The 15,140-nt window shown below is 40.0% G+C and overlaps 1 protein-coding gene across 1 annotated transcript; it reads left to right on the top strand.

The window, feature by feature from the left end:
- Positions 1–9,182: 9,182 nt before the first annotated feature.
- On the top strand, positions 9,183–13,946 carry LOC121810362 (protein PMR5-like). Its single transcript, XM_042211154.1, has 6 exons — positions 9,183–9,210; positions 9,367–9,736; positions 9,812–9,986; positions 10,061–10,239; positions 10,333–10,491; positions 13,371–13,946. The coding sequence occupies exons 1-6, from the start codon at positions 9,183–9,185 to the stop codon at positions 13,702–13,704; spliced, it is 1,245 nt and encodes a 414-aa protein (XP_042067088.1). The 3' UTR covers positions 13,705–13,946.
- The last annotated feature ends 1,194 nt before the right edge of the window (positions 13,947–15,140 follow it).

The raw sequence follows: 15,140 nt of genomic DNA, 5'->3' as shown, positions 1-15,140 counted from the left end.
ATGAATGATGATTTCATGTAACTTGTTATATTTAGTATTATTATTATTATTATTATTATTATTATTATTATTATCAATTAGTTGGGGTTTGTTTGAGCATTAATATTTTAACTCTGAGAATTTAAACTTTGAATAATTATTGTGAAGTGTTAAATTGAGTTTTAATCTGTGTCAACACGAGTTAAATCGTGTTGCTCGTGTATTGTGTCATTGAGAATTGTATCATGTTCGTATCAATAATTTCCTTATATCATGTTGTGTTTTAGTGTAAGCTTATTGTATGTTGTTATCGTGTCGACATGATAACCACTCAATATGCACAATTTACATAATATTTAATTAAAATTAAGAATTGGTTTACCATAGATAGCTACAAAATTAAACCTATGACATCTAAAATTAGGGGTGTTTATGTGGTTTGGTGCGGTTTGACAGCAACGCTAAAGTAGACCCTTAAATACGGTTTTGATAATTTTTTTGAAACTAAACCAAACTTGATGTACGTGGTAATATAAAGATTGGCGAGCGAGCAACACGCCTAATCTGAAATCAATAAGTTAAATGGAGTATTACTCAAGAGTATATATATTTAATTGAACACGGGTTTTAACGCACAATTGGTAAAGTAAAAGAGATATATAAAATATACAAGTAATTAAAGTATAATTAGTGGAGAATGTGTCTCACCTATTGAGAAAAAAGACTTTTCAAAATTAGAAAGTGCATACTCTTGTTGGACGGATGAAGTATTAACATTTATGGCTTGATTTGGTTGATATTTGTAAAAACCAGGCCTATATCATAACATAAACCATACTACAATAGTTTAAAAAAATGTAAACAAAATCATATTTTTCAATCTATAAACCAAATCAAATCGCTCAAATATGATCTGGTCCTGGTTTAATTTAAAATGAGGGAAGGAATATACATAGTACTACTCCATTAGTTTGTTGGCATTATGCAAGCAAATAGAAGTAAAGAACATTAAACTTTGGAAGATGTAGGCTGTTTATTCATAGAAAGTAAAGTATACATCCCATTCCTTTCTTCCCCTCATGATGTTAAACAGCCTTATTTTCTGGGTGAAGCAAACTTCACGGTGCCTAACTTTTCTTGATAGTATTTAATTTTCATTTTAAATAATAGTATTAATTACTATAGTCCATGCAATTGTTAATGCAATTAGCCAGTGAGGAATATCATTCTCTTGAAAACTTCAATCAATCAGTTATATTTCGCGCACCCAATTTGAGGATGATTAGAACTTCAGTCTATCATTACATTCAGACGGTTCACAAAAATAAAACTCTCTTTATCTCTAAAAATTAGTTTCTTTTCCATTATAAATATATATTTATTAATCGTAACTAACACTATCTCTAATTAATACTCCCTCCGTCCCGGGCTACTCGCTCATTTCCTTTTCGGCTCGGAGATTAAGGAATGAGTGTATAGGAAAGTCAAAAATGACGGTTGTATGTGAAATTTTTTACTAAAAATGGAAAGAGTGCAAGTAACTTGGGACGCCCAAAAAGGAAATAAGTGCGAGTAGTGCGGGACGGAGGGAGTAAGAGCTAGACTCTATCTCCTTACATAAGTGGCCAACCACTTTTCCATTAGACCTATTTTTTCAGGGACATATGGAGTGAATAAATGGGATGTCCAAGTATCTTTGCAAAGGCGCTGTACTTATATCATGAGATTTTATAGTTGCTATTATTGGTGTGCACCAAATTAAAGTCATGTAATTATCCCATGAATAATAGTAGTAATAAATGTAATTTTTTGCCCTGCTTCTTTTCATATTTTTAAACCTAATCTACTTTAAACAGTGTGTTACCACATTATTGTTTGTTGGTGCACTGATGAGACTATTCCTGTATTTAGGTACTTCTTAATGTGGGTTACATGTGACGTTGTGTTATTTACTTTATTATTATGCCATTTAACGAAATATTTAGAGAAAATTCTATGATAAGCATTTTAAAAGTCAATTCCAGAAAAAAATGTTTCTATTCTTATGATCTAATCAAGGGTCCATGTCGCCACCAGACATATCTTTTTTTTAGAAGAACGATTGGTTAAAATTTAAATATTGGGCTACGCAAATCTTTCCGGAAATGAGAATTAAACTTTTCTGCCCCTATTCTTGATTTTTTCCTGTATGAAATCAATAACCTAATTCTTATACCAATCACTTCCTAAAAATGTCATGTAAAGCAGCCCTACTAAATATGTAGTCCTATCTCTAGATATCATAAGGCTTTTCTAGCTCTTCATTTAATACACAAAACAAAAATACTATATAAAATTTTACACAAAATTAAAAAGTGTTTCCCTTTGATAACAAAAGGAGTGCTATTTGTTTATCAAGCCAAGTATTAGACTCAGTACTACTTGAATCAAAGTAAAACCATAGGAATTTCAACATGATGGGCTATGCGGTCGCCCACTTGACTTTCAACACAAACTATATCCACGAATTATCAGCTTCCTCCTTTTAATAACCAAGCTCGTTTACTTTTCAAGAATCAACTAAGGAATAGCAGAAAAAGGGTTTCTATACTACTAGTATTATTATTGCAGGCAAATTTATACTACTATAACTAATACTATATCAAAATGTTTTCAAATAATTTATTAATTATCCCTCAAACTATTATTAAACTATATAAACAATAATTATGTCATTAGAACTGAATTTGCTTTACATGATTAACACTTCACGGTAATTAATGAAAGATTATCCACACTTATATAGATTACACAATATATTTATCAAGTCGGGGCAATATTTAAGAGATTTTTAACTTTTTTTAATCCAAAACACCCATAATGGGCGGGTTAAGAGATTTTTAACTTGCCAACTCTTAAAATGTCTCATATATAAATGTGACAATACCATTACCAAATTGATACTTCTTTTGTTCCTTGTTAATAGATTAGAGACATTTCTTTTCGGCACAGAATTTAAGAATAGTGTGTTAAAGTAAGAGAGATCAAAAGAGAATAAAGTAAAAGAGAGTTACATTTTGCCAAAAATAGAAATAACTCAATTATCTTGGAACTTCCTAAAATAGAAAAAATGACTCTATTAACATAGAACATATGGAGTACATGACAAGATTTAAGAGATTTTTAATAAATACAATTTCATGTATGATTTTTTATTGCCATATCAAATAAATACAATTTCATCCATAAAAATTATCATAGAATAATAGAGAGAAAAAATTTAGTTTTTATGATTTAATTATTGATTTCCAAAATTAAGTAATAAATTAAAATTCAAACACACTTCATAATTTTTTCTTACAATTTATCCCAAGAATCGAATTTCGACAGCAATAAGAAACTTGTGAGACTGGGCCCAAAACTCTTAGGTCATCTACAACGCTGTCTCTTATCTGTCTCTTAGAGCATCCGCAATGCTGCGCGGAACTGTTCCGCGTTTCGTTCCGGAGGAACGAAACGCTCGCGCGACGCGTTGCGGAGCACCGTCCCGTCGCTGAACCGTCCCCATCTCGTTGCGTAACCCGTGCCGCAAGACGCGGCACGGGCTGTCACGCCACGCGCCTTGGCGACGTGGCGCGCCCCTGCGTCGTGCGTGACGCCCACTCGCTGGCCCGCGAGTGGGCGTCGTCACGTGCTGACGCAATAAATCTTTTTTTTTTTAAAAAATCGAATTTTTTAAAAAAAATTAGTAAACGGTATATTACCGTTTATATATCCGTTTTTCCTTTTTTTTCCCTTTTTTTTATTTTTTTACTCTATAAATACTCCTAATTCATCCTCATTTCACACACAACTACACATCCATTCTTCCTAAATCAACTTCATTTCCTCTCCAATTTTCATCTAACATCTCATCACAAAATGTCCGGCGACGACAACTCCGGCGATGGGGCCGACGGGTGGGATCTCAACACGTTTAATGATTGGGAGACCATGTACAACACACTGGGTGGTTCCAGTTCGTCGACGCCGGGCACCCAGGGTTCGGCGACGCCGGGTGGGTACCAACCACCCACTTTTGACGTGGATGCTTACGCTCGTCCCTCCACCCCGCGGTATTCGCAGGGATTATCCCAGATTCGGGAGGATTTCCCCGTTGAACCCACTCTGGGGGAGGAGGCTGAGGCAGGCTAAGCTCCAGGGCGAAGTCAGAGGCGGGCGAGGACGAGGAGGAGGAGGAGGAAGAGGAGGATCTAGGCCGGCATCCGTACAGCAACAACGAAACGATGGCGATGTACGACGCCTGGATCACCGTCTCGTACGATCCCATCGTCGGGAATCAACAACCCAACAAGTGCTTCTGGGAAAAGATCACCGAGATCAACCACCAGATTAAGCCTAAAGGGTCCCGGAAGCGCACATATAAGATGCTCAGCTCTCACTTTGGCCGAGTCGACAAACAGGTCAAAATATTCTGCGGCATCTACTCGATCGAAGCGGCGCACTACCAAAGAGGAGCTTCGGGAGCCGACATTCTGAGGGCGGCTTTGCTCGTCTACAACCAGGACATTGGTAAACAATTCAAATATGTTGATATTTGGCAGATCGTCAAGGAAGAGGAAAGGTAGGCTGGAGGTATCCGCTCCAGCTCGGGCTCAACCTCAAAGCGCACGAAGCACATGGCGAGTGGCCAATACTCGTCTGGTGACACCGGTGAGGGCAGCGGCGGACAATAGGGTGCACCGCAGGAGTTTGCGGGTACGGCCGGCGATGACGGGGGATCCAGCCATGGGCGTCGTCGGCCGCAAGGGACGAAGGCGGCAAAGGCGGCTAGAGCGAGGAAAGGCCGAGGCGAATCAAGCCAGGCGGGCTCGGGGGGAGGCTTGAAAACCCTTATGGCGGTGTACATGACTGCCACAATGGCGGACACTTCCCGCATCTCACCCTCCCAATACGCGGCCTGGTGGAACGGATTGTGCATATGGCAGCACAACTTGGCCTTCCGACTCCCCCTCCACCTCGATCGCCTTCGGGGGATGATTCGCCGGCAGAGTAGTTTTTTTATTTTCTTTAAATTTATATTTTAAATTATGCAACGTTTAATTTTTTAGGATTTTAATTGTGTTTTTTTTTTAGAATTTTAAGTTGTAATTTTTTTATATGTTGTGTGTTTTTTAATGAGGTGTGTTTGTTTTAATTGAATAGGGTTGGAAATAAAAATTAAAAATGAAATTGAATGAATAGTAATTTAAGGAACGGTTAAGAAACGGATAAGGAACGGAGGGTTGCAGGTTCCGTTCCTTAGTTAAGGAATGGAGTAAAAAAGTACAGTGAGGCCTGCAAATAGTAGTTTAAGGAACGGTATAGCAACAGCGTTGTGGATGGCCTTAACCGGTTCATCTCTTAATTATTCATGGGCCCCACTGTACTTTTCACTCCATCTATTAACTGAGAGACAACACTTGCAACCCCCCATCTCTTATCCGTCTCTTAACCATTTCATCCCTTAACTATTCATTCAATTTCATTTTTATTTTTATTTCCAACAAATTCAATTAATAAAAAACACACTTCATTAAATAAAATAAAAATACATAATTAAAATCTAAAAAAAATTAAAAATTACATAATTTAAAATACAATTTTATAGAAATTAAAAAAACTATTCTGCCGGCGAATCATCCCCCGAAGGCGGTGGCGGTGCACTCAAGCTACCTGGAGGCGGAATACCAATTTGTCTTGCCATACACTCAATTCCGGCAAGATGGGCTTGATATTGTGGAGGCGTCATACGGGAAGTGTCCGCCATCGTGGCGGTCAAGTACATGGACAACAGGGTGTTCGAGCCTGAGACCAAACCCGCCTGGCTTGATTCGCCTCGGCCCCTCCTCCCTCTAGCCGCCTTCGCCGCCTTGGTCCCTTGCGGCCGACGGCGCCCACGAGAGGACCTCCTGCATCGGTGGCCGTGCCCTCAACCTCCTGTGAGGCAAACTCTTGTGCGGCGCTGCCTGAACCGCCCTCACTAGACGAATATTGGCCACCCACCGCGTGCTTCGTGCGTTTCGAGGTCGAGCCTGTGTTGGACTGGACACCACCAGCCCATCTTTCCTCGTCTCTGACCACCTCCCAAACATCGACATGTTTGAATTCTTTGCCGTTGTCGTCAAAAAAGTCTCGCAAAGCCGCTCTCAGAATGTTGGCTCCACTTGCTCTACTTTGATAATTCGCCGCTTCATTTTTGTAGATCCCGCAAATTTTTTTGACATCTCTGTCGACCAGGTCAAAATGACTGCGGAGCATTTTCAATGTGCGGCGGCGGGACCCCTTTGGCTTAATCTCGCTGTAGGCGTCGATGACCTTTTCCCAAAAACACTTCCTGGTTTGTTGATTCCCGACGATGGGGTCGTACTAGACGCTGACTCAGGCGTTGTACAGAGTCATCGTGTCCTTGCGGCTGTATGGATGACGGCCTACATCCTTCTTCTCCTCGGCCGCTTCCCCCTCTTCCTCCACGGTGTCGAATGCGCTAGCCCTGGAGCTTCCACTGTCTCGTCCTCCTTCCGGATAGGGTTCATCCTGGAGCTTCCACCGCCTAGCCCTGGACTTCATTAATTAACATATTTTAATTTGGGATAATCCCTGCGAATACCTTGTTAGGGTTTGTATACTAGAAATCACCTTTCGAGTGATTGAATACTGTAAAACTCTGATTATTATTTTCCAATAAATGCAACAGATTATTTTTGTCGTAATGTGGTTATGTTTTACATTTAATGGATGTTTATTGCATATTTAAATGTATAAGTGAACATAACAAAGTCTAAGTCTTTGTTTTAGTAGACCGGTTGTGGGCCGCGCTCAATTTAAGGTACGCGGTCAGTCCTGAACAAAGAAAAATAAGAATTTCACAACCTAGATAGGCCTAGACTACCTATCGTGAAATGTTGCAATGTCAGTACGATGATTTCTAAGGCTTATTGAAATATGATGACGTTGGTGTGGTATAGCACTGAATGTATCGAATAGCAAGACAAGTCTTTATGCTATCTACTGAAAGACGAGGTCTTGATAATTAATTTCTTAATCAATGTACGTTAGCATTGAGCATACGATATTGAGTATCTACTACTTTGACCTACCAAAGGTGCGGGTTTTTCATCACCCAACGATCCAGGTATATTGGGTAGTGGTGATCATTATCTGGCGGTGCTAGGATTGCTATTATATTGAATCGTGCGCTAGGAGAGTCTCGTTTGATAACATCCACAAGAGGAGCTCGAAACAAGGTTTTATTATTCGGAACCTAGCTAGTTGGAGTTTGATTACTCTATGAATAATAAATAAGAGTTTCGTGCTAAGTCCACTCTTGGAAATTAAAATATGTTAATTAATTAAGTCCATAGCAGACATTAATTAATTAATGGATGTTTCTATCTTAAGCGCGGGAAATAAATTAAACAAATAAAACAAACCCGGAATACTTGTAATTTCGGATTTGGAAAGGCAGTGCAATATTACTTCTGTAGTGGCTGCTTGTAATATTCCAATATGAGCTTGTATTAAATTGTGGGTTCAATTTAATTAGTAAAAAGCTAATTGGGTGAGGACATGTCCAAATTCTTCCTTAGATCCCTGACTGGGCCCAATACGTGACTTAATATAAATAGGAGAATAAAGGAGACAGAAAACACTTTTTTTTATAACAAAATTTCGTCCACCTCAGATTTGAGAGAGGATCGAAATTCTTCTCCTTCCGTGAGCAGATTTCTGTCTTCGTTATTTAAGTCCTAGTACACTGGTGAGATTTTCCCACACAAATATCATTCTACAGTTCGGGACACCAGTCAGAAGATCCGAGGTCGAGTTCTGAAGATCTTCACGTGGAGAAGACGCAAGCCATCTTCGATTCTTAAGTGAATCAACGAGGTAAATTGGCTAACTCCGTAGTATGCATGTTTTAGGGATTGTTTGATCTAAAGCATGATTATAATTCAAGTTATGAGCATGATATGTGAGAAAATTACGCGAATAGAATTTGTCTAAATAATTAGCTAAATAGATCAAATTCATGTGATCGGTTTTTATGCACACCTCCGCTGCCAACCCCTTCATACCTCGGGGCGGAGGGACGAGCCTATGCATCCACATTAAAATGGGGTGGTTGGTACGCCGCCGGCGTTGACGAACCGGAACCACCCAAGACAGTGTACATGCCCCCCCCAGTCGCCAAACGCGTTTATGTCAAAGCCGTCGGAGCCGCTAGAGTTTCCGTCGCCGGACATTTTGTGAAGAAAATTGGAGAGGTGAGATGAAAATTGGAGAGAAAATGGAGATGATTTGGGAAGAATAGATGTGTGTTTGTGTGTATAATGAGGATGAAAGAGGAGTATTTATAGAATAAAAAAATAAAAAGGAAAAAAAAAACCGTTGAACGGTCATATGACCGTTTTTTAAATTTTTTAATTTAATTTATTTTTTTATTAAAATCAATTTTTTTTAAAAAAATTATTTATTGCGTCAGCGTGACGACGCCTACTCGCGGGCCAGCGAGTGGGCGTCACGCCTAGCGCCAGCGCGCGCCACGTGGCTCTGGCGCATGGCGAGCTGGCGCGGCTGCAACGCCGTCTCGTCTCGCCGAGACGAGATAGAGATGGCAACGAGACACTTTGCGGATGGCTTTAACCCCTTTACGCAAAAAGCGTGGGAAAGTGGTAGATACGAGCAAAATATCCATAATCCAAAATTCGATCAAAACCAAATAACACCAAAAATTTAAAATACAGATCGAATATTTTGAATTTTCGGTTCGGACTTTTTAAAAATTTTGTAATCTCGGATTATATCAGATTTTTTAAAATCCAAAATAATCAGAAACCCAAAATCCGAAATATAGCTGTATAAGTATATAATAAAAATATAATTATAAATTAACTAAATATAAAACCTATATTGAACAATTCTAATGGTATTTGATAGTATTAAATGTTCAGATTTTAGTATTGGATTTTCAATTTTTGGATTGAATTTTAAGTTTTTTGTATTATTTTTACAATTTCAAATCTTTTGCATTGAATTGAGTTTCATAATTCAGATTTGAAAATTTTGGACAATTTGAAGAATCGAATTCCGACGGTGAAATAAAGAAACTTTTAAAATGGGATCGAAAACTCTTAACCCCTTTACACAAAAAGCGTGGGAAATGGGATTAGAGGCAACACGAACCAATGGCAGCCACCTTCACATGCACAAAAAGTGATTAGATGCAATTGCGCCAATTTATTTTTAGATTGATAGACACGTGAACCAATGGCAGCCACCTTCACATGCACACAACACAACACTACAATAAAAAGAAAAAAAGAGAATATTTTAACAAAACCAACAAAACAAAACACCGCGCACAATGAGTATTCCCTCCATGGCTAGCACATTTCCCTCCATGGCTAGCACATTTCTTCCCCTCTCCTCCTCTCGCTTTTTCGCTTTATTATGCTTTTATATTGGTGCAATTGCATTCGAATCTCATTATAGTTTCATCAGTGGTGCTTGTTCTTCGCAACCACCGCAACCACAATGAGCAGCTCCTGCGACCTCTTCTCCAAGCCAACGGCAGCTCCTGCGACCTCTTCGCCGGCTCCTGGGTCCGCGACGACTCCTATCCACTCTACCAGTACTCCTGCCCCATCATCGACCCCGAATTCAACTGCCAAATGTACGGCCGCCCCGACTCCGACTACCTCAAGTATCGATGGCAGCCCCTCAACTGCCAAATCCCAAGGTATATATCTAATTCAACTAAATACCTAATCTAAGGATGCAATTGATTAACATTTTAGTTGATTTTTTCAAAAAGGTTCAATGCTGTGGAGTTTCTGACGAGGTTGAGGGGGAAGAGCGTGATGTTTGTGGGGGATTCGTTGGGGAGGAACCAATGGCAGTCGCTGGTTTGCATGATTTCATCGGGGCTTCCGGCGTCGTCGCCCACGCAGATCACGAGAGGGGATCCTCTCTCCATTTTTAAATTTGTGGTAAGGCTAATTAGATTCCAGCTTGTGAGTGAATTTTGGTGTGGTGCGGAATAATGATGGAGATGCGAAATCAGGAATATGGCGTGTCGGTGTCGTTTTACAGGGCGCCGTATCTGGTGGACATCGATGCGGTGCAGGGGAAGAGGATGCTGAGGCTGGACGAGATTAGAGGCAACGCGAATGCGTGGGCGGGTGTTGATATTCTCTCATTCAACACCGGCCATTGGTGGACTCACAAAGGATCTCTCCAAGGGTACACTACATCTCCTTTTTCTTTTTCTTTTTTAAATCCCTAATTAGTTATGTTAAATTTGGTTGATTTAAAAGCATTGGGGTGTGTTTAAAGGTGGGATTATATGGAGGCGGGAGGGACTATGTACCAAGATATGGACCGCTCAGTGGCGTTGGACAGAGGGCTGAGAACGTGGGCCAGATGGATCGACAGTAGCATTGACACTAGTAGAACCAAAGTGTTTTTCCAGGGCTTTTCGCCCACACACTACAAGTATACTCTCTCTCTCTGTTTTTATTTTCTTTTGGTTGCTTTTTGGGGTTTGAATTGACAAAATTATTATTGGGATTTTGTGAGAACAACTAGTAATGGCTTCCCCTGTCAATGTGTGAAATTATTGTTGAATGCCAGCTTGTTTCGAACTGCTTTGTGTCCTTTTGCTTTTGTAAACAAGTGGAATTAGTGGTAAAGCTCAAATTGCAGTATATGGTGGGGTGGAGGTAGGGGTTCAACTTGCAGAGAAATGGATGTACACTTGACTTTCTTGTGTTTCTACCTAAAATGGCGGTTTACCTCAAATAATGAAGTTTCACTGTTACTAGGTGGCTTGAAGCAGTTCTACTATTCTTTTTTTTTTTTGGGGCAGATAAAGAACCTAGGAGCATCCGCAACGCATCTCGTTGCGGGCTCTATCTCGTCTCGCAGAGACGAGACCGCATCGAGACAGCGTTACGGGCTCCGTCTCGTCCCGGTCTCGTCCCCAGCCCGTCCCGTGTCTCGTTGCGGAGAGGCAGACCGCTAGCTGTCTCGCCACGTGGCGAGCTGTGGTTCGTCCGTGACGCCCACTCGCCGGCCCGCGAGTTGGCGTCGTTTATTTCCGTTGAAAATGTATTTTTTTTTCTTTTTTTAAATTCAGAAAAAATTCGAAAAATAAAAAAAATCCCAAAATTATACTAGCCGTTTATAGCCTTTTTTTACAATTTTTTTTAATTTTTTTTTGTATTTTTTAAGCCACCAATCACTTTTATAAATATCAAATCATTCCAACAAATTAATCCACAAAAAAAACTCTCTATTCTCACTCAAACACTCTCAAACACACACTCTACATTCTTCATCTCAAAACATTATTCTTCTCTCAAATTTAATCCATTCATGGATCCATTTGAGCAAATGCATCAAATAATAGAAGAATCGCTAGAAGAAGATCGACGTAAGGAGGAGGAAGCCGCGGCGCCTCAAAGGCGATCCCGGACTTTACATCCATCGTAACCGGGAGGAAGCCGCTGCAAGGTTGGTACGCGATTACTTCTGTGAGAACCGGGTATGAGGAGAGACCTACTTCCGTCGCCGTTTCCGCATACGAAAACGGCTATTTCTGTATATCGCAAATACATTGGCAGCCCGGGAAGAGTTCTTCCAAGAAGGGTTCGACGCCCTTGGCTGTCCCAGTCACACGACGTTATAGAAATGTACTGCAGCAATTCGCCAGCTTGCTACTGAACAAACGGCGGATTTGTTCGACGAATACCTCCACATTAGGGAAAGCACTGGGAGAATGTGTTTGATTAACTTCTGCAAAGGCGTCTGGGCAGCCTTCACCGACGAATTTCTCTGGAAGCCAAGCACCGCAGATTGTTAGTTTCTGCTCCGATTTCACGAACAAGTGCACGGATTCCCCGGGATGCTTGGCAGCGTCGATTGAATGCATTGGCAATAGAAGAATTGTCCTGTGGCGTAGAGGGGGTCATACACGAGCGGCCACAAAGGCACCCACCCCACTGTTATACTCGAGGCCGTTGCCGACTACCGGCTATGGATTTGACATGCGTATTTCGGGGTCCCCGGATCGAACAACGACGTCAACGTGCTCAACCAATCCGACCTCTTCATCGAAGTTTTGAATGGTAAAGCGTCGGCCATCAACTTCATCGCTAACAACCGGCAGTATAAAATGAGGTATTATCTTGCTGACGGCATCTATCCGAAGTGGCCAACCTTCGTGAAGACGTTCAACAGGCCGATGAACAAAAAACAAGCTCTTTTTGCGCAGAAGCGAGAGGCTGCTCGCAAGGATGTGGAGAGAGCGTTCGAGGTTCTCTAAGCTCGCTTCACTATTATCAAAGCCCCGGCTCGTACGTGGTTTATGGATAATATGGTCAACATCATGTATACGTGCATAATCTTGTACAACATGATTGTCGCCGACGAAGGACCTGGGGCGGGAAATTGGTTCGACCCTGAAACCCTGGGAAGCTCTACCGCAAGTAGTCCGCCTCGCAGTGGAGTGCATCCGTTTATGCAAGTTCGGTTGTCTGTTCGGGCAAGGACACGTGATTCTACCGCCCACACCCAACTCCAGGAGGATCTAATGGAGCACACTTGGGCAAAATTTGGCAACCAGTAGACGCACATGATCGCCATTAGACTACTCTTTTTTCTTCTTTTTTGAGTTTTGAGATTTTGAATTTAGAGAGAGTGAGCGGAAGATTTTAAATTATGTAATTTTTATTTTTTTTAGGATTTTATTAATGTGATTTTTTATTTTTTTAGAATTTTAAGTTGTAATTTTATTTTAGTTAATGAAGTGTGTTTTTATTAATTGAATTTGTTGAAAATAAAAATAAAAATGAAATTAAATGAATAGTTAGAGGATGGGATGATTAAGAGATGGAGGGTTGCAAGCACTGTCTCTAAGTTAAGAGATGAGATGAAAAGCACAGTGGAGCCCATGAATAGTGAAGAGATGAGACGGATAAGAGACAGCGTTGCGAATGACCTAATAAATACCAATTGAATTTCTAAAAAAATTAATAAATTTATTTGTTAAACTATGCTGTTTTTAATCATATGATTTGCTCTACTACAAATTAAATATTGCAATTTTGAATTAAAAAAAAAATTTAAAAATCGGGACGTCCGTCGGGAACCCGCAATGGCGGCCGTCGCCCGACGACGTCCGCGTCCACCGGTCGCTCACCTAATGGCGGACATTCGGCACGCCGGTCCGACGTCCGCAGCTGCGGATGCTCTGACCGTAAGATTTGTAGTGGGTGTCTAATACTGTTTGTGTTGGGTTGTAGTTTTGAAAGAGAAATTATAAAATTGTACTATTAGTATGTCTCTCTCTGAAAATAGTTATTGGTGTGCAGCCCAAGTGAATTGAGTGCAGGAGCTATAACGAGAGCGAAGAGCTGTTACGGAGAGACAATGCCAATGGTGGGGACTTCGGGGTACCCGGGAATTTACCCTGATCAAATGAAGGTGGTGCAGGCAGTGCTGAGTTCAATGAACAAGCCTCCCTTCTTGCTCGACATTACCATGCTCTCCGCCATGAGGAAGGATGCCCATCCCTCCATCTACAGCGGCGACCTTACCCCTGGACAGCGAGCTAACCCCGACCATTCTGCCGACTGTAGCCATTGGTGCCTACCCGGCTTGCCAGATACTTGGAACCAACTATTCTACACAGCTCTCTTCTACTAGCATTGTTTACTGATTATCATTCTATGCTGCTTTCTTCTACCAGTATTCTTTACTCATTATTTTAACCTCCACACTTAGCATATTATAGCTTTCCATTAGCCAGAGCCCAAAAAGTTGGTCTCTTCTCTTGTATACTATTAGCATTGCTACTCTGCTCGAGTATATTAATAAACGAAGGAAGAATTTCTTCTGACAATTAAGGTTCTATATTTAAGAAATCTAAAGGGCCTCTTGTTTCTTCAGCAATGTATCTCAGTACAACATTAAGAAGCAGAGATGCATCATTGCAAAAAAGCATATGATTAACAACGCTGATAATTACAAACATGGAAAATGAAACAACATACACTACAATAATCAAAACATACTCATATAAATTAATCTAATCGTGTGATAGGGACATGATATTCTATTTTATTCCGGAAGAGAGCTAATATTCTCTCCGTAGATTTATTAGTTTATTTATGTTTTAGTATTATTTAGTTGTTCTGATTTTATTTATTTTCCATAGTGGTTAGGATTTGAATTGCTTTTGATTTACTTTCCTAGTTTATATGAGATCTTTTTGTACCACACATATTATAAATATGTGTCGAGTCTTTTATTATTATCAAGCAGAATGAAGAATTAAATTATTAATCTAGTTCTCTCATTCGGAAGAATTAAATTATTAATCTAGTTCTCTCATTCGGTTCTCTCTCTTGGAGAAACCGCCAATCTAAGCTCTTTTCCTCCCTTTGTATCTTTTCATATAATATATTCAGTAGGAATGAATCTCATATTAATTCCTTTCATGGTGCTAATAAAACAAGGCACCTTCATTCTTGGACGAGGATAGTTCACTCAGCAACGCAGTTGGAATTTTGAGGTTTGAATTAGAAAATGTACAGATGTGACAAAAACTAGACATACACCGCCAGTAAAAAGCAAAGGCAATGTAAAGAAAACAACAGTGGTATTGTTACAAATGGTTATTTATATTTTGCATAGAAGTATATCTACACTTCCAATAGCCCCGTCACTTTTTTTGTCCACAGCCACTTTGCCTATAAAAAAAAGTGTCCACAGCAATAGTGGACACTTTTTTAGCCACTTTTCACTTTAATTTTTTATTTTTATATTTTAATTTAATTATAATTAAAATTATCGGACTACACATAATTAGAAAAAACGACTATAATTAAATAAACTAAAATTGAGCACTAAATTTTCATCGTATTAAAGTAATGAAAAAATTATATAAAGAAAATTTAATCTATAGAAAATCACACACGTTCTTCATGCTGCGCCCTCTCCCGTACGTGCTCATACCTATTCAATCAAATCGGCCTGGAGTGTGGCATGTGCTGTGCTCCTGCACATATCAGTAAAACATTGGAGCAAATATTCATTACTACGTGGTTAAGCATGCACAAACCCAACCGGTGTAACAACCC

Source organism: Salvia splendens, chromosome 7 (assembly GCF_004379255.2).
Source record: "Salvia splendens isolate huo1 chromosome 7, SspV2, whole genome shotgun sequence".
In the NCBI taxonomy this organism is placed as follows: Eukaryota; Viridiplantae; Streptophyta; class Magnoliopsida; order Lamiales; family Lamiaceae; genus Salvia; species Salvia splendens.
The sequence above is the reverse complement of the archived record's forward strand: the minus strand, read 5'-3'. Positions and strand labels throughout refer to the sequence as shown.

What these genes read in the sequence shown, in the direction of transcription:
- LOC121810362 (XM_042211154.1), top strand. Translation starts at nt 9,183, where the DNA reads ATGGCAGCCACCTTCACATGCACAAAAA. An exon ending in CACCTTCACATGCACAAAAA is followed by an intron (nt 9,211 to 9,366) that starts GTGATTAGATGC and finishes GCGCACAATGAG; the next exon opens with TATTCCCTCCATGGCTAGCA. An exon ending in CTCAACTGCCAAATCCCAAG is followed by an intron (nt 9,737 to 9,811) that starts GTATATATCTAA and finishes TTTTTCAAAAAG; the next exon opens with GTTCAATGCTGTGGAGTTTC.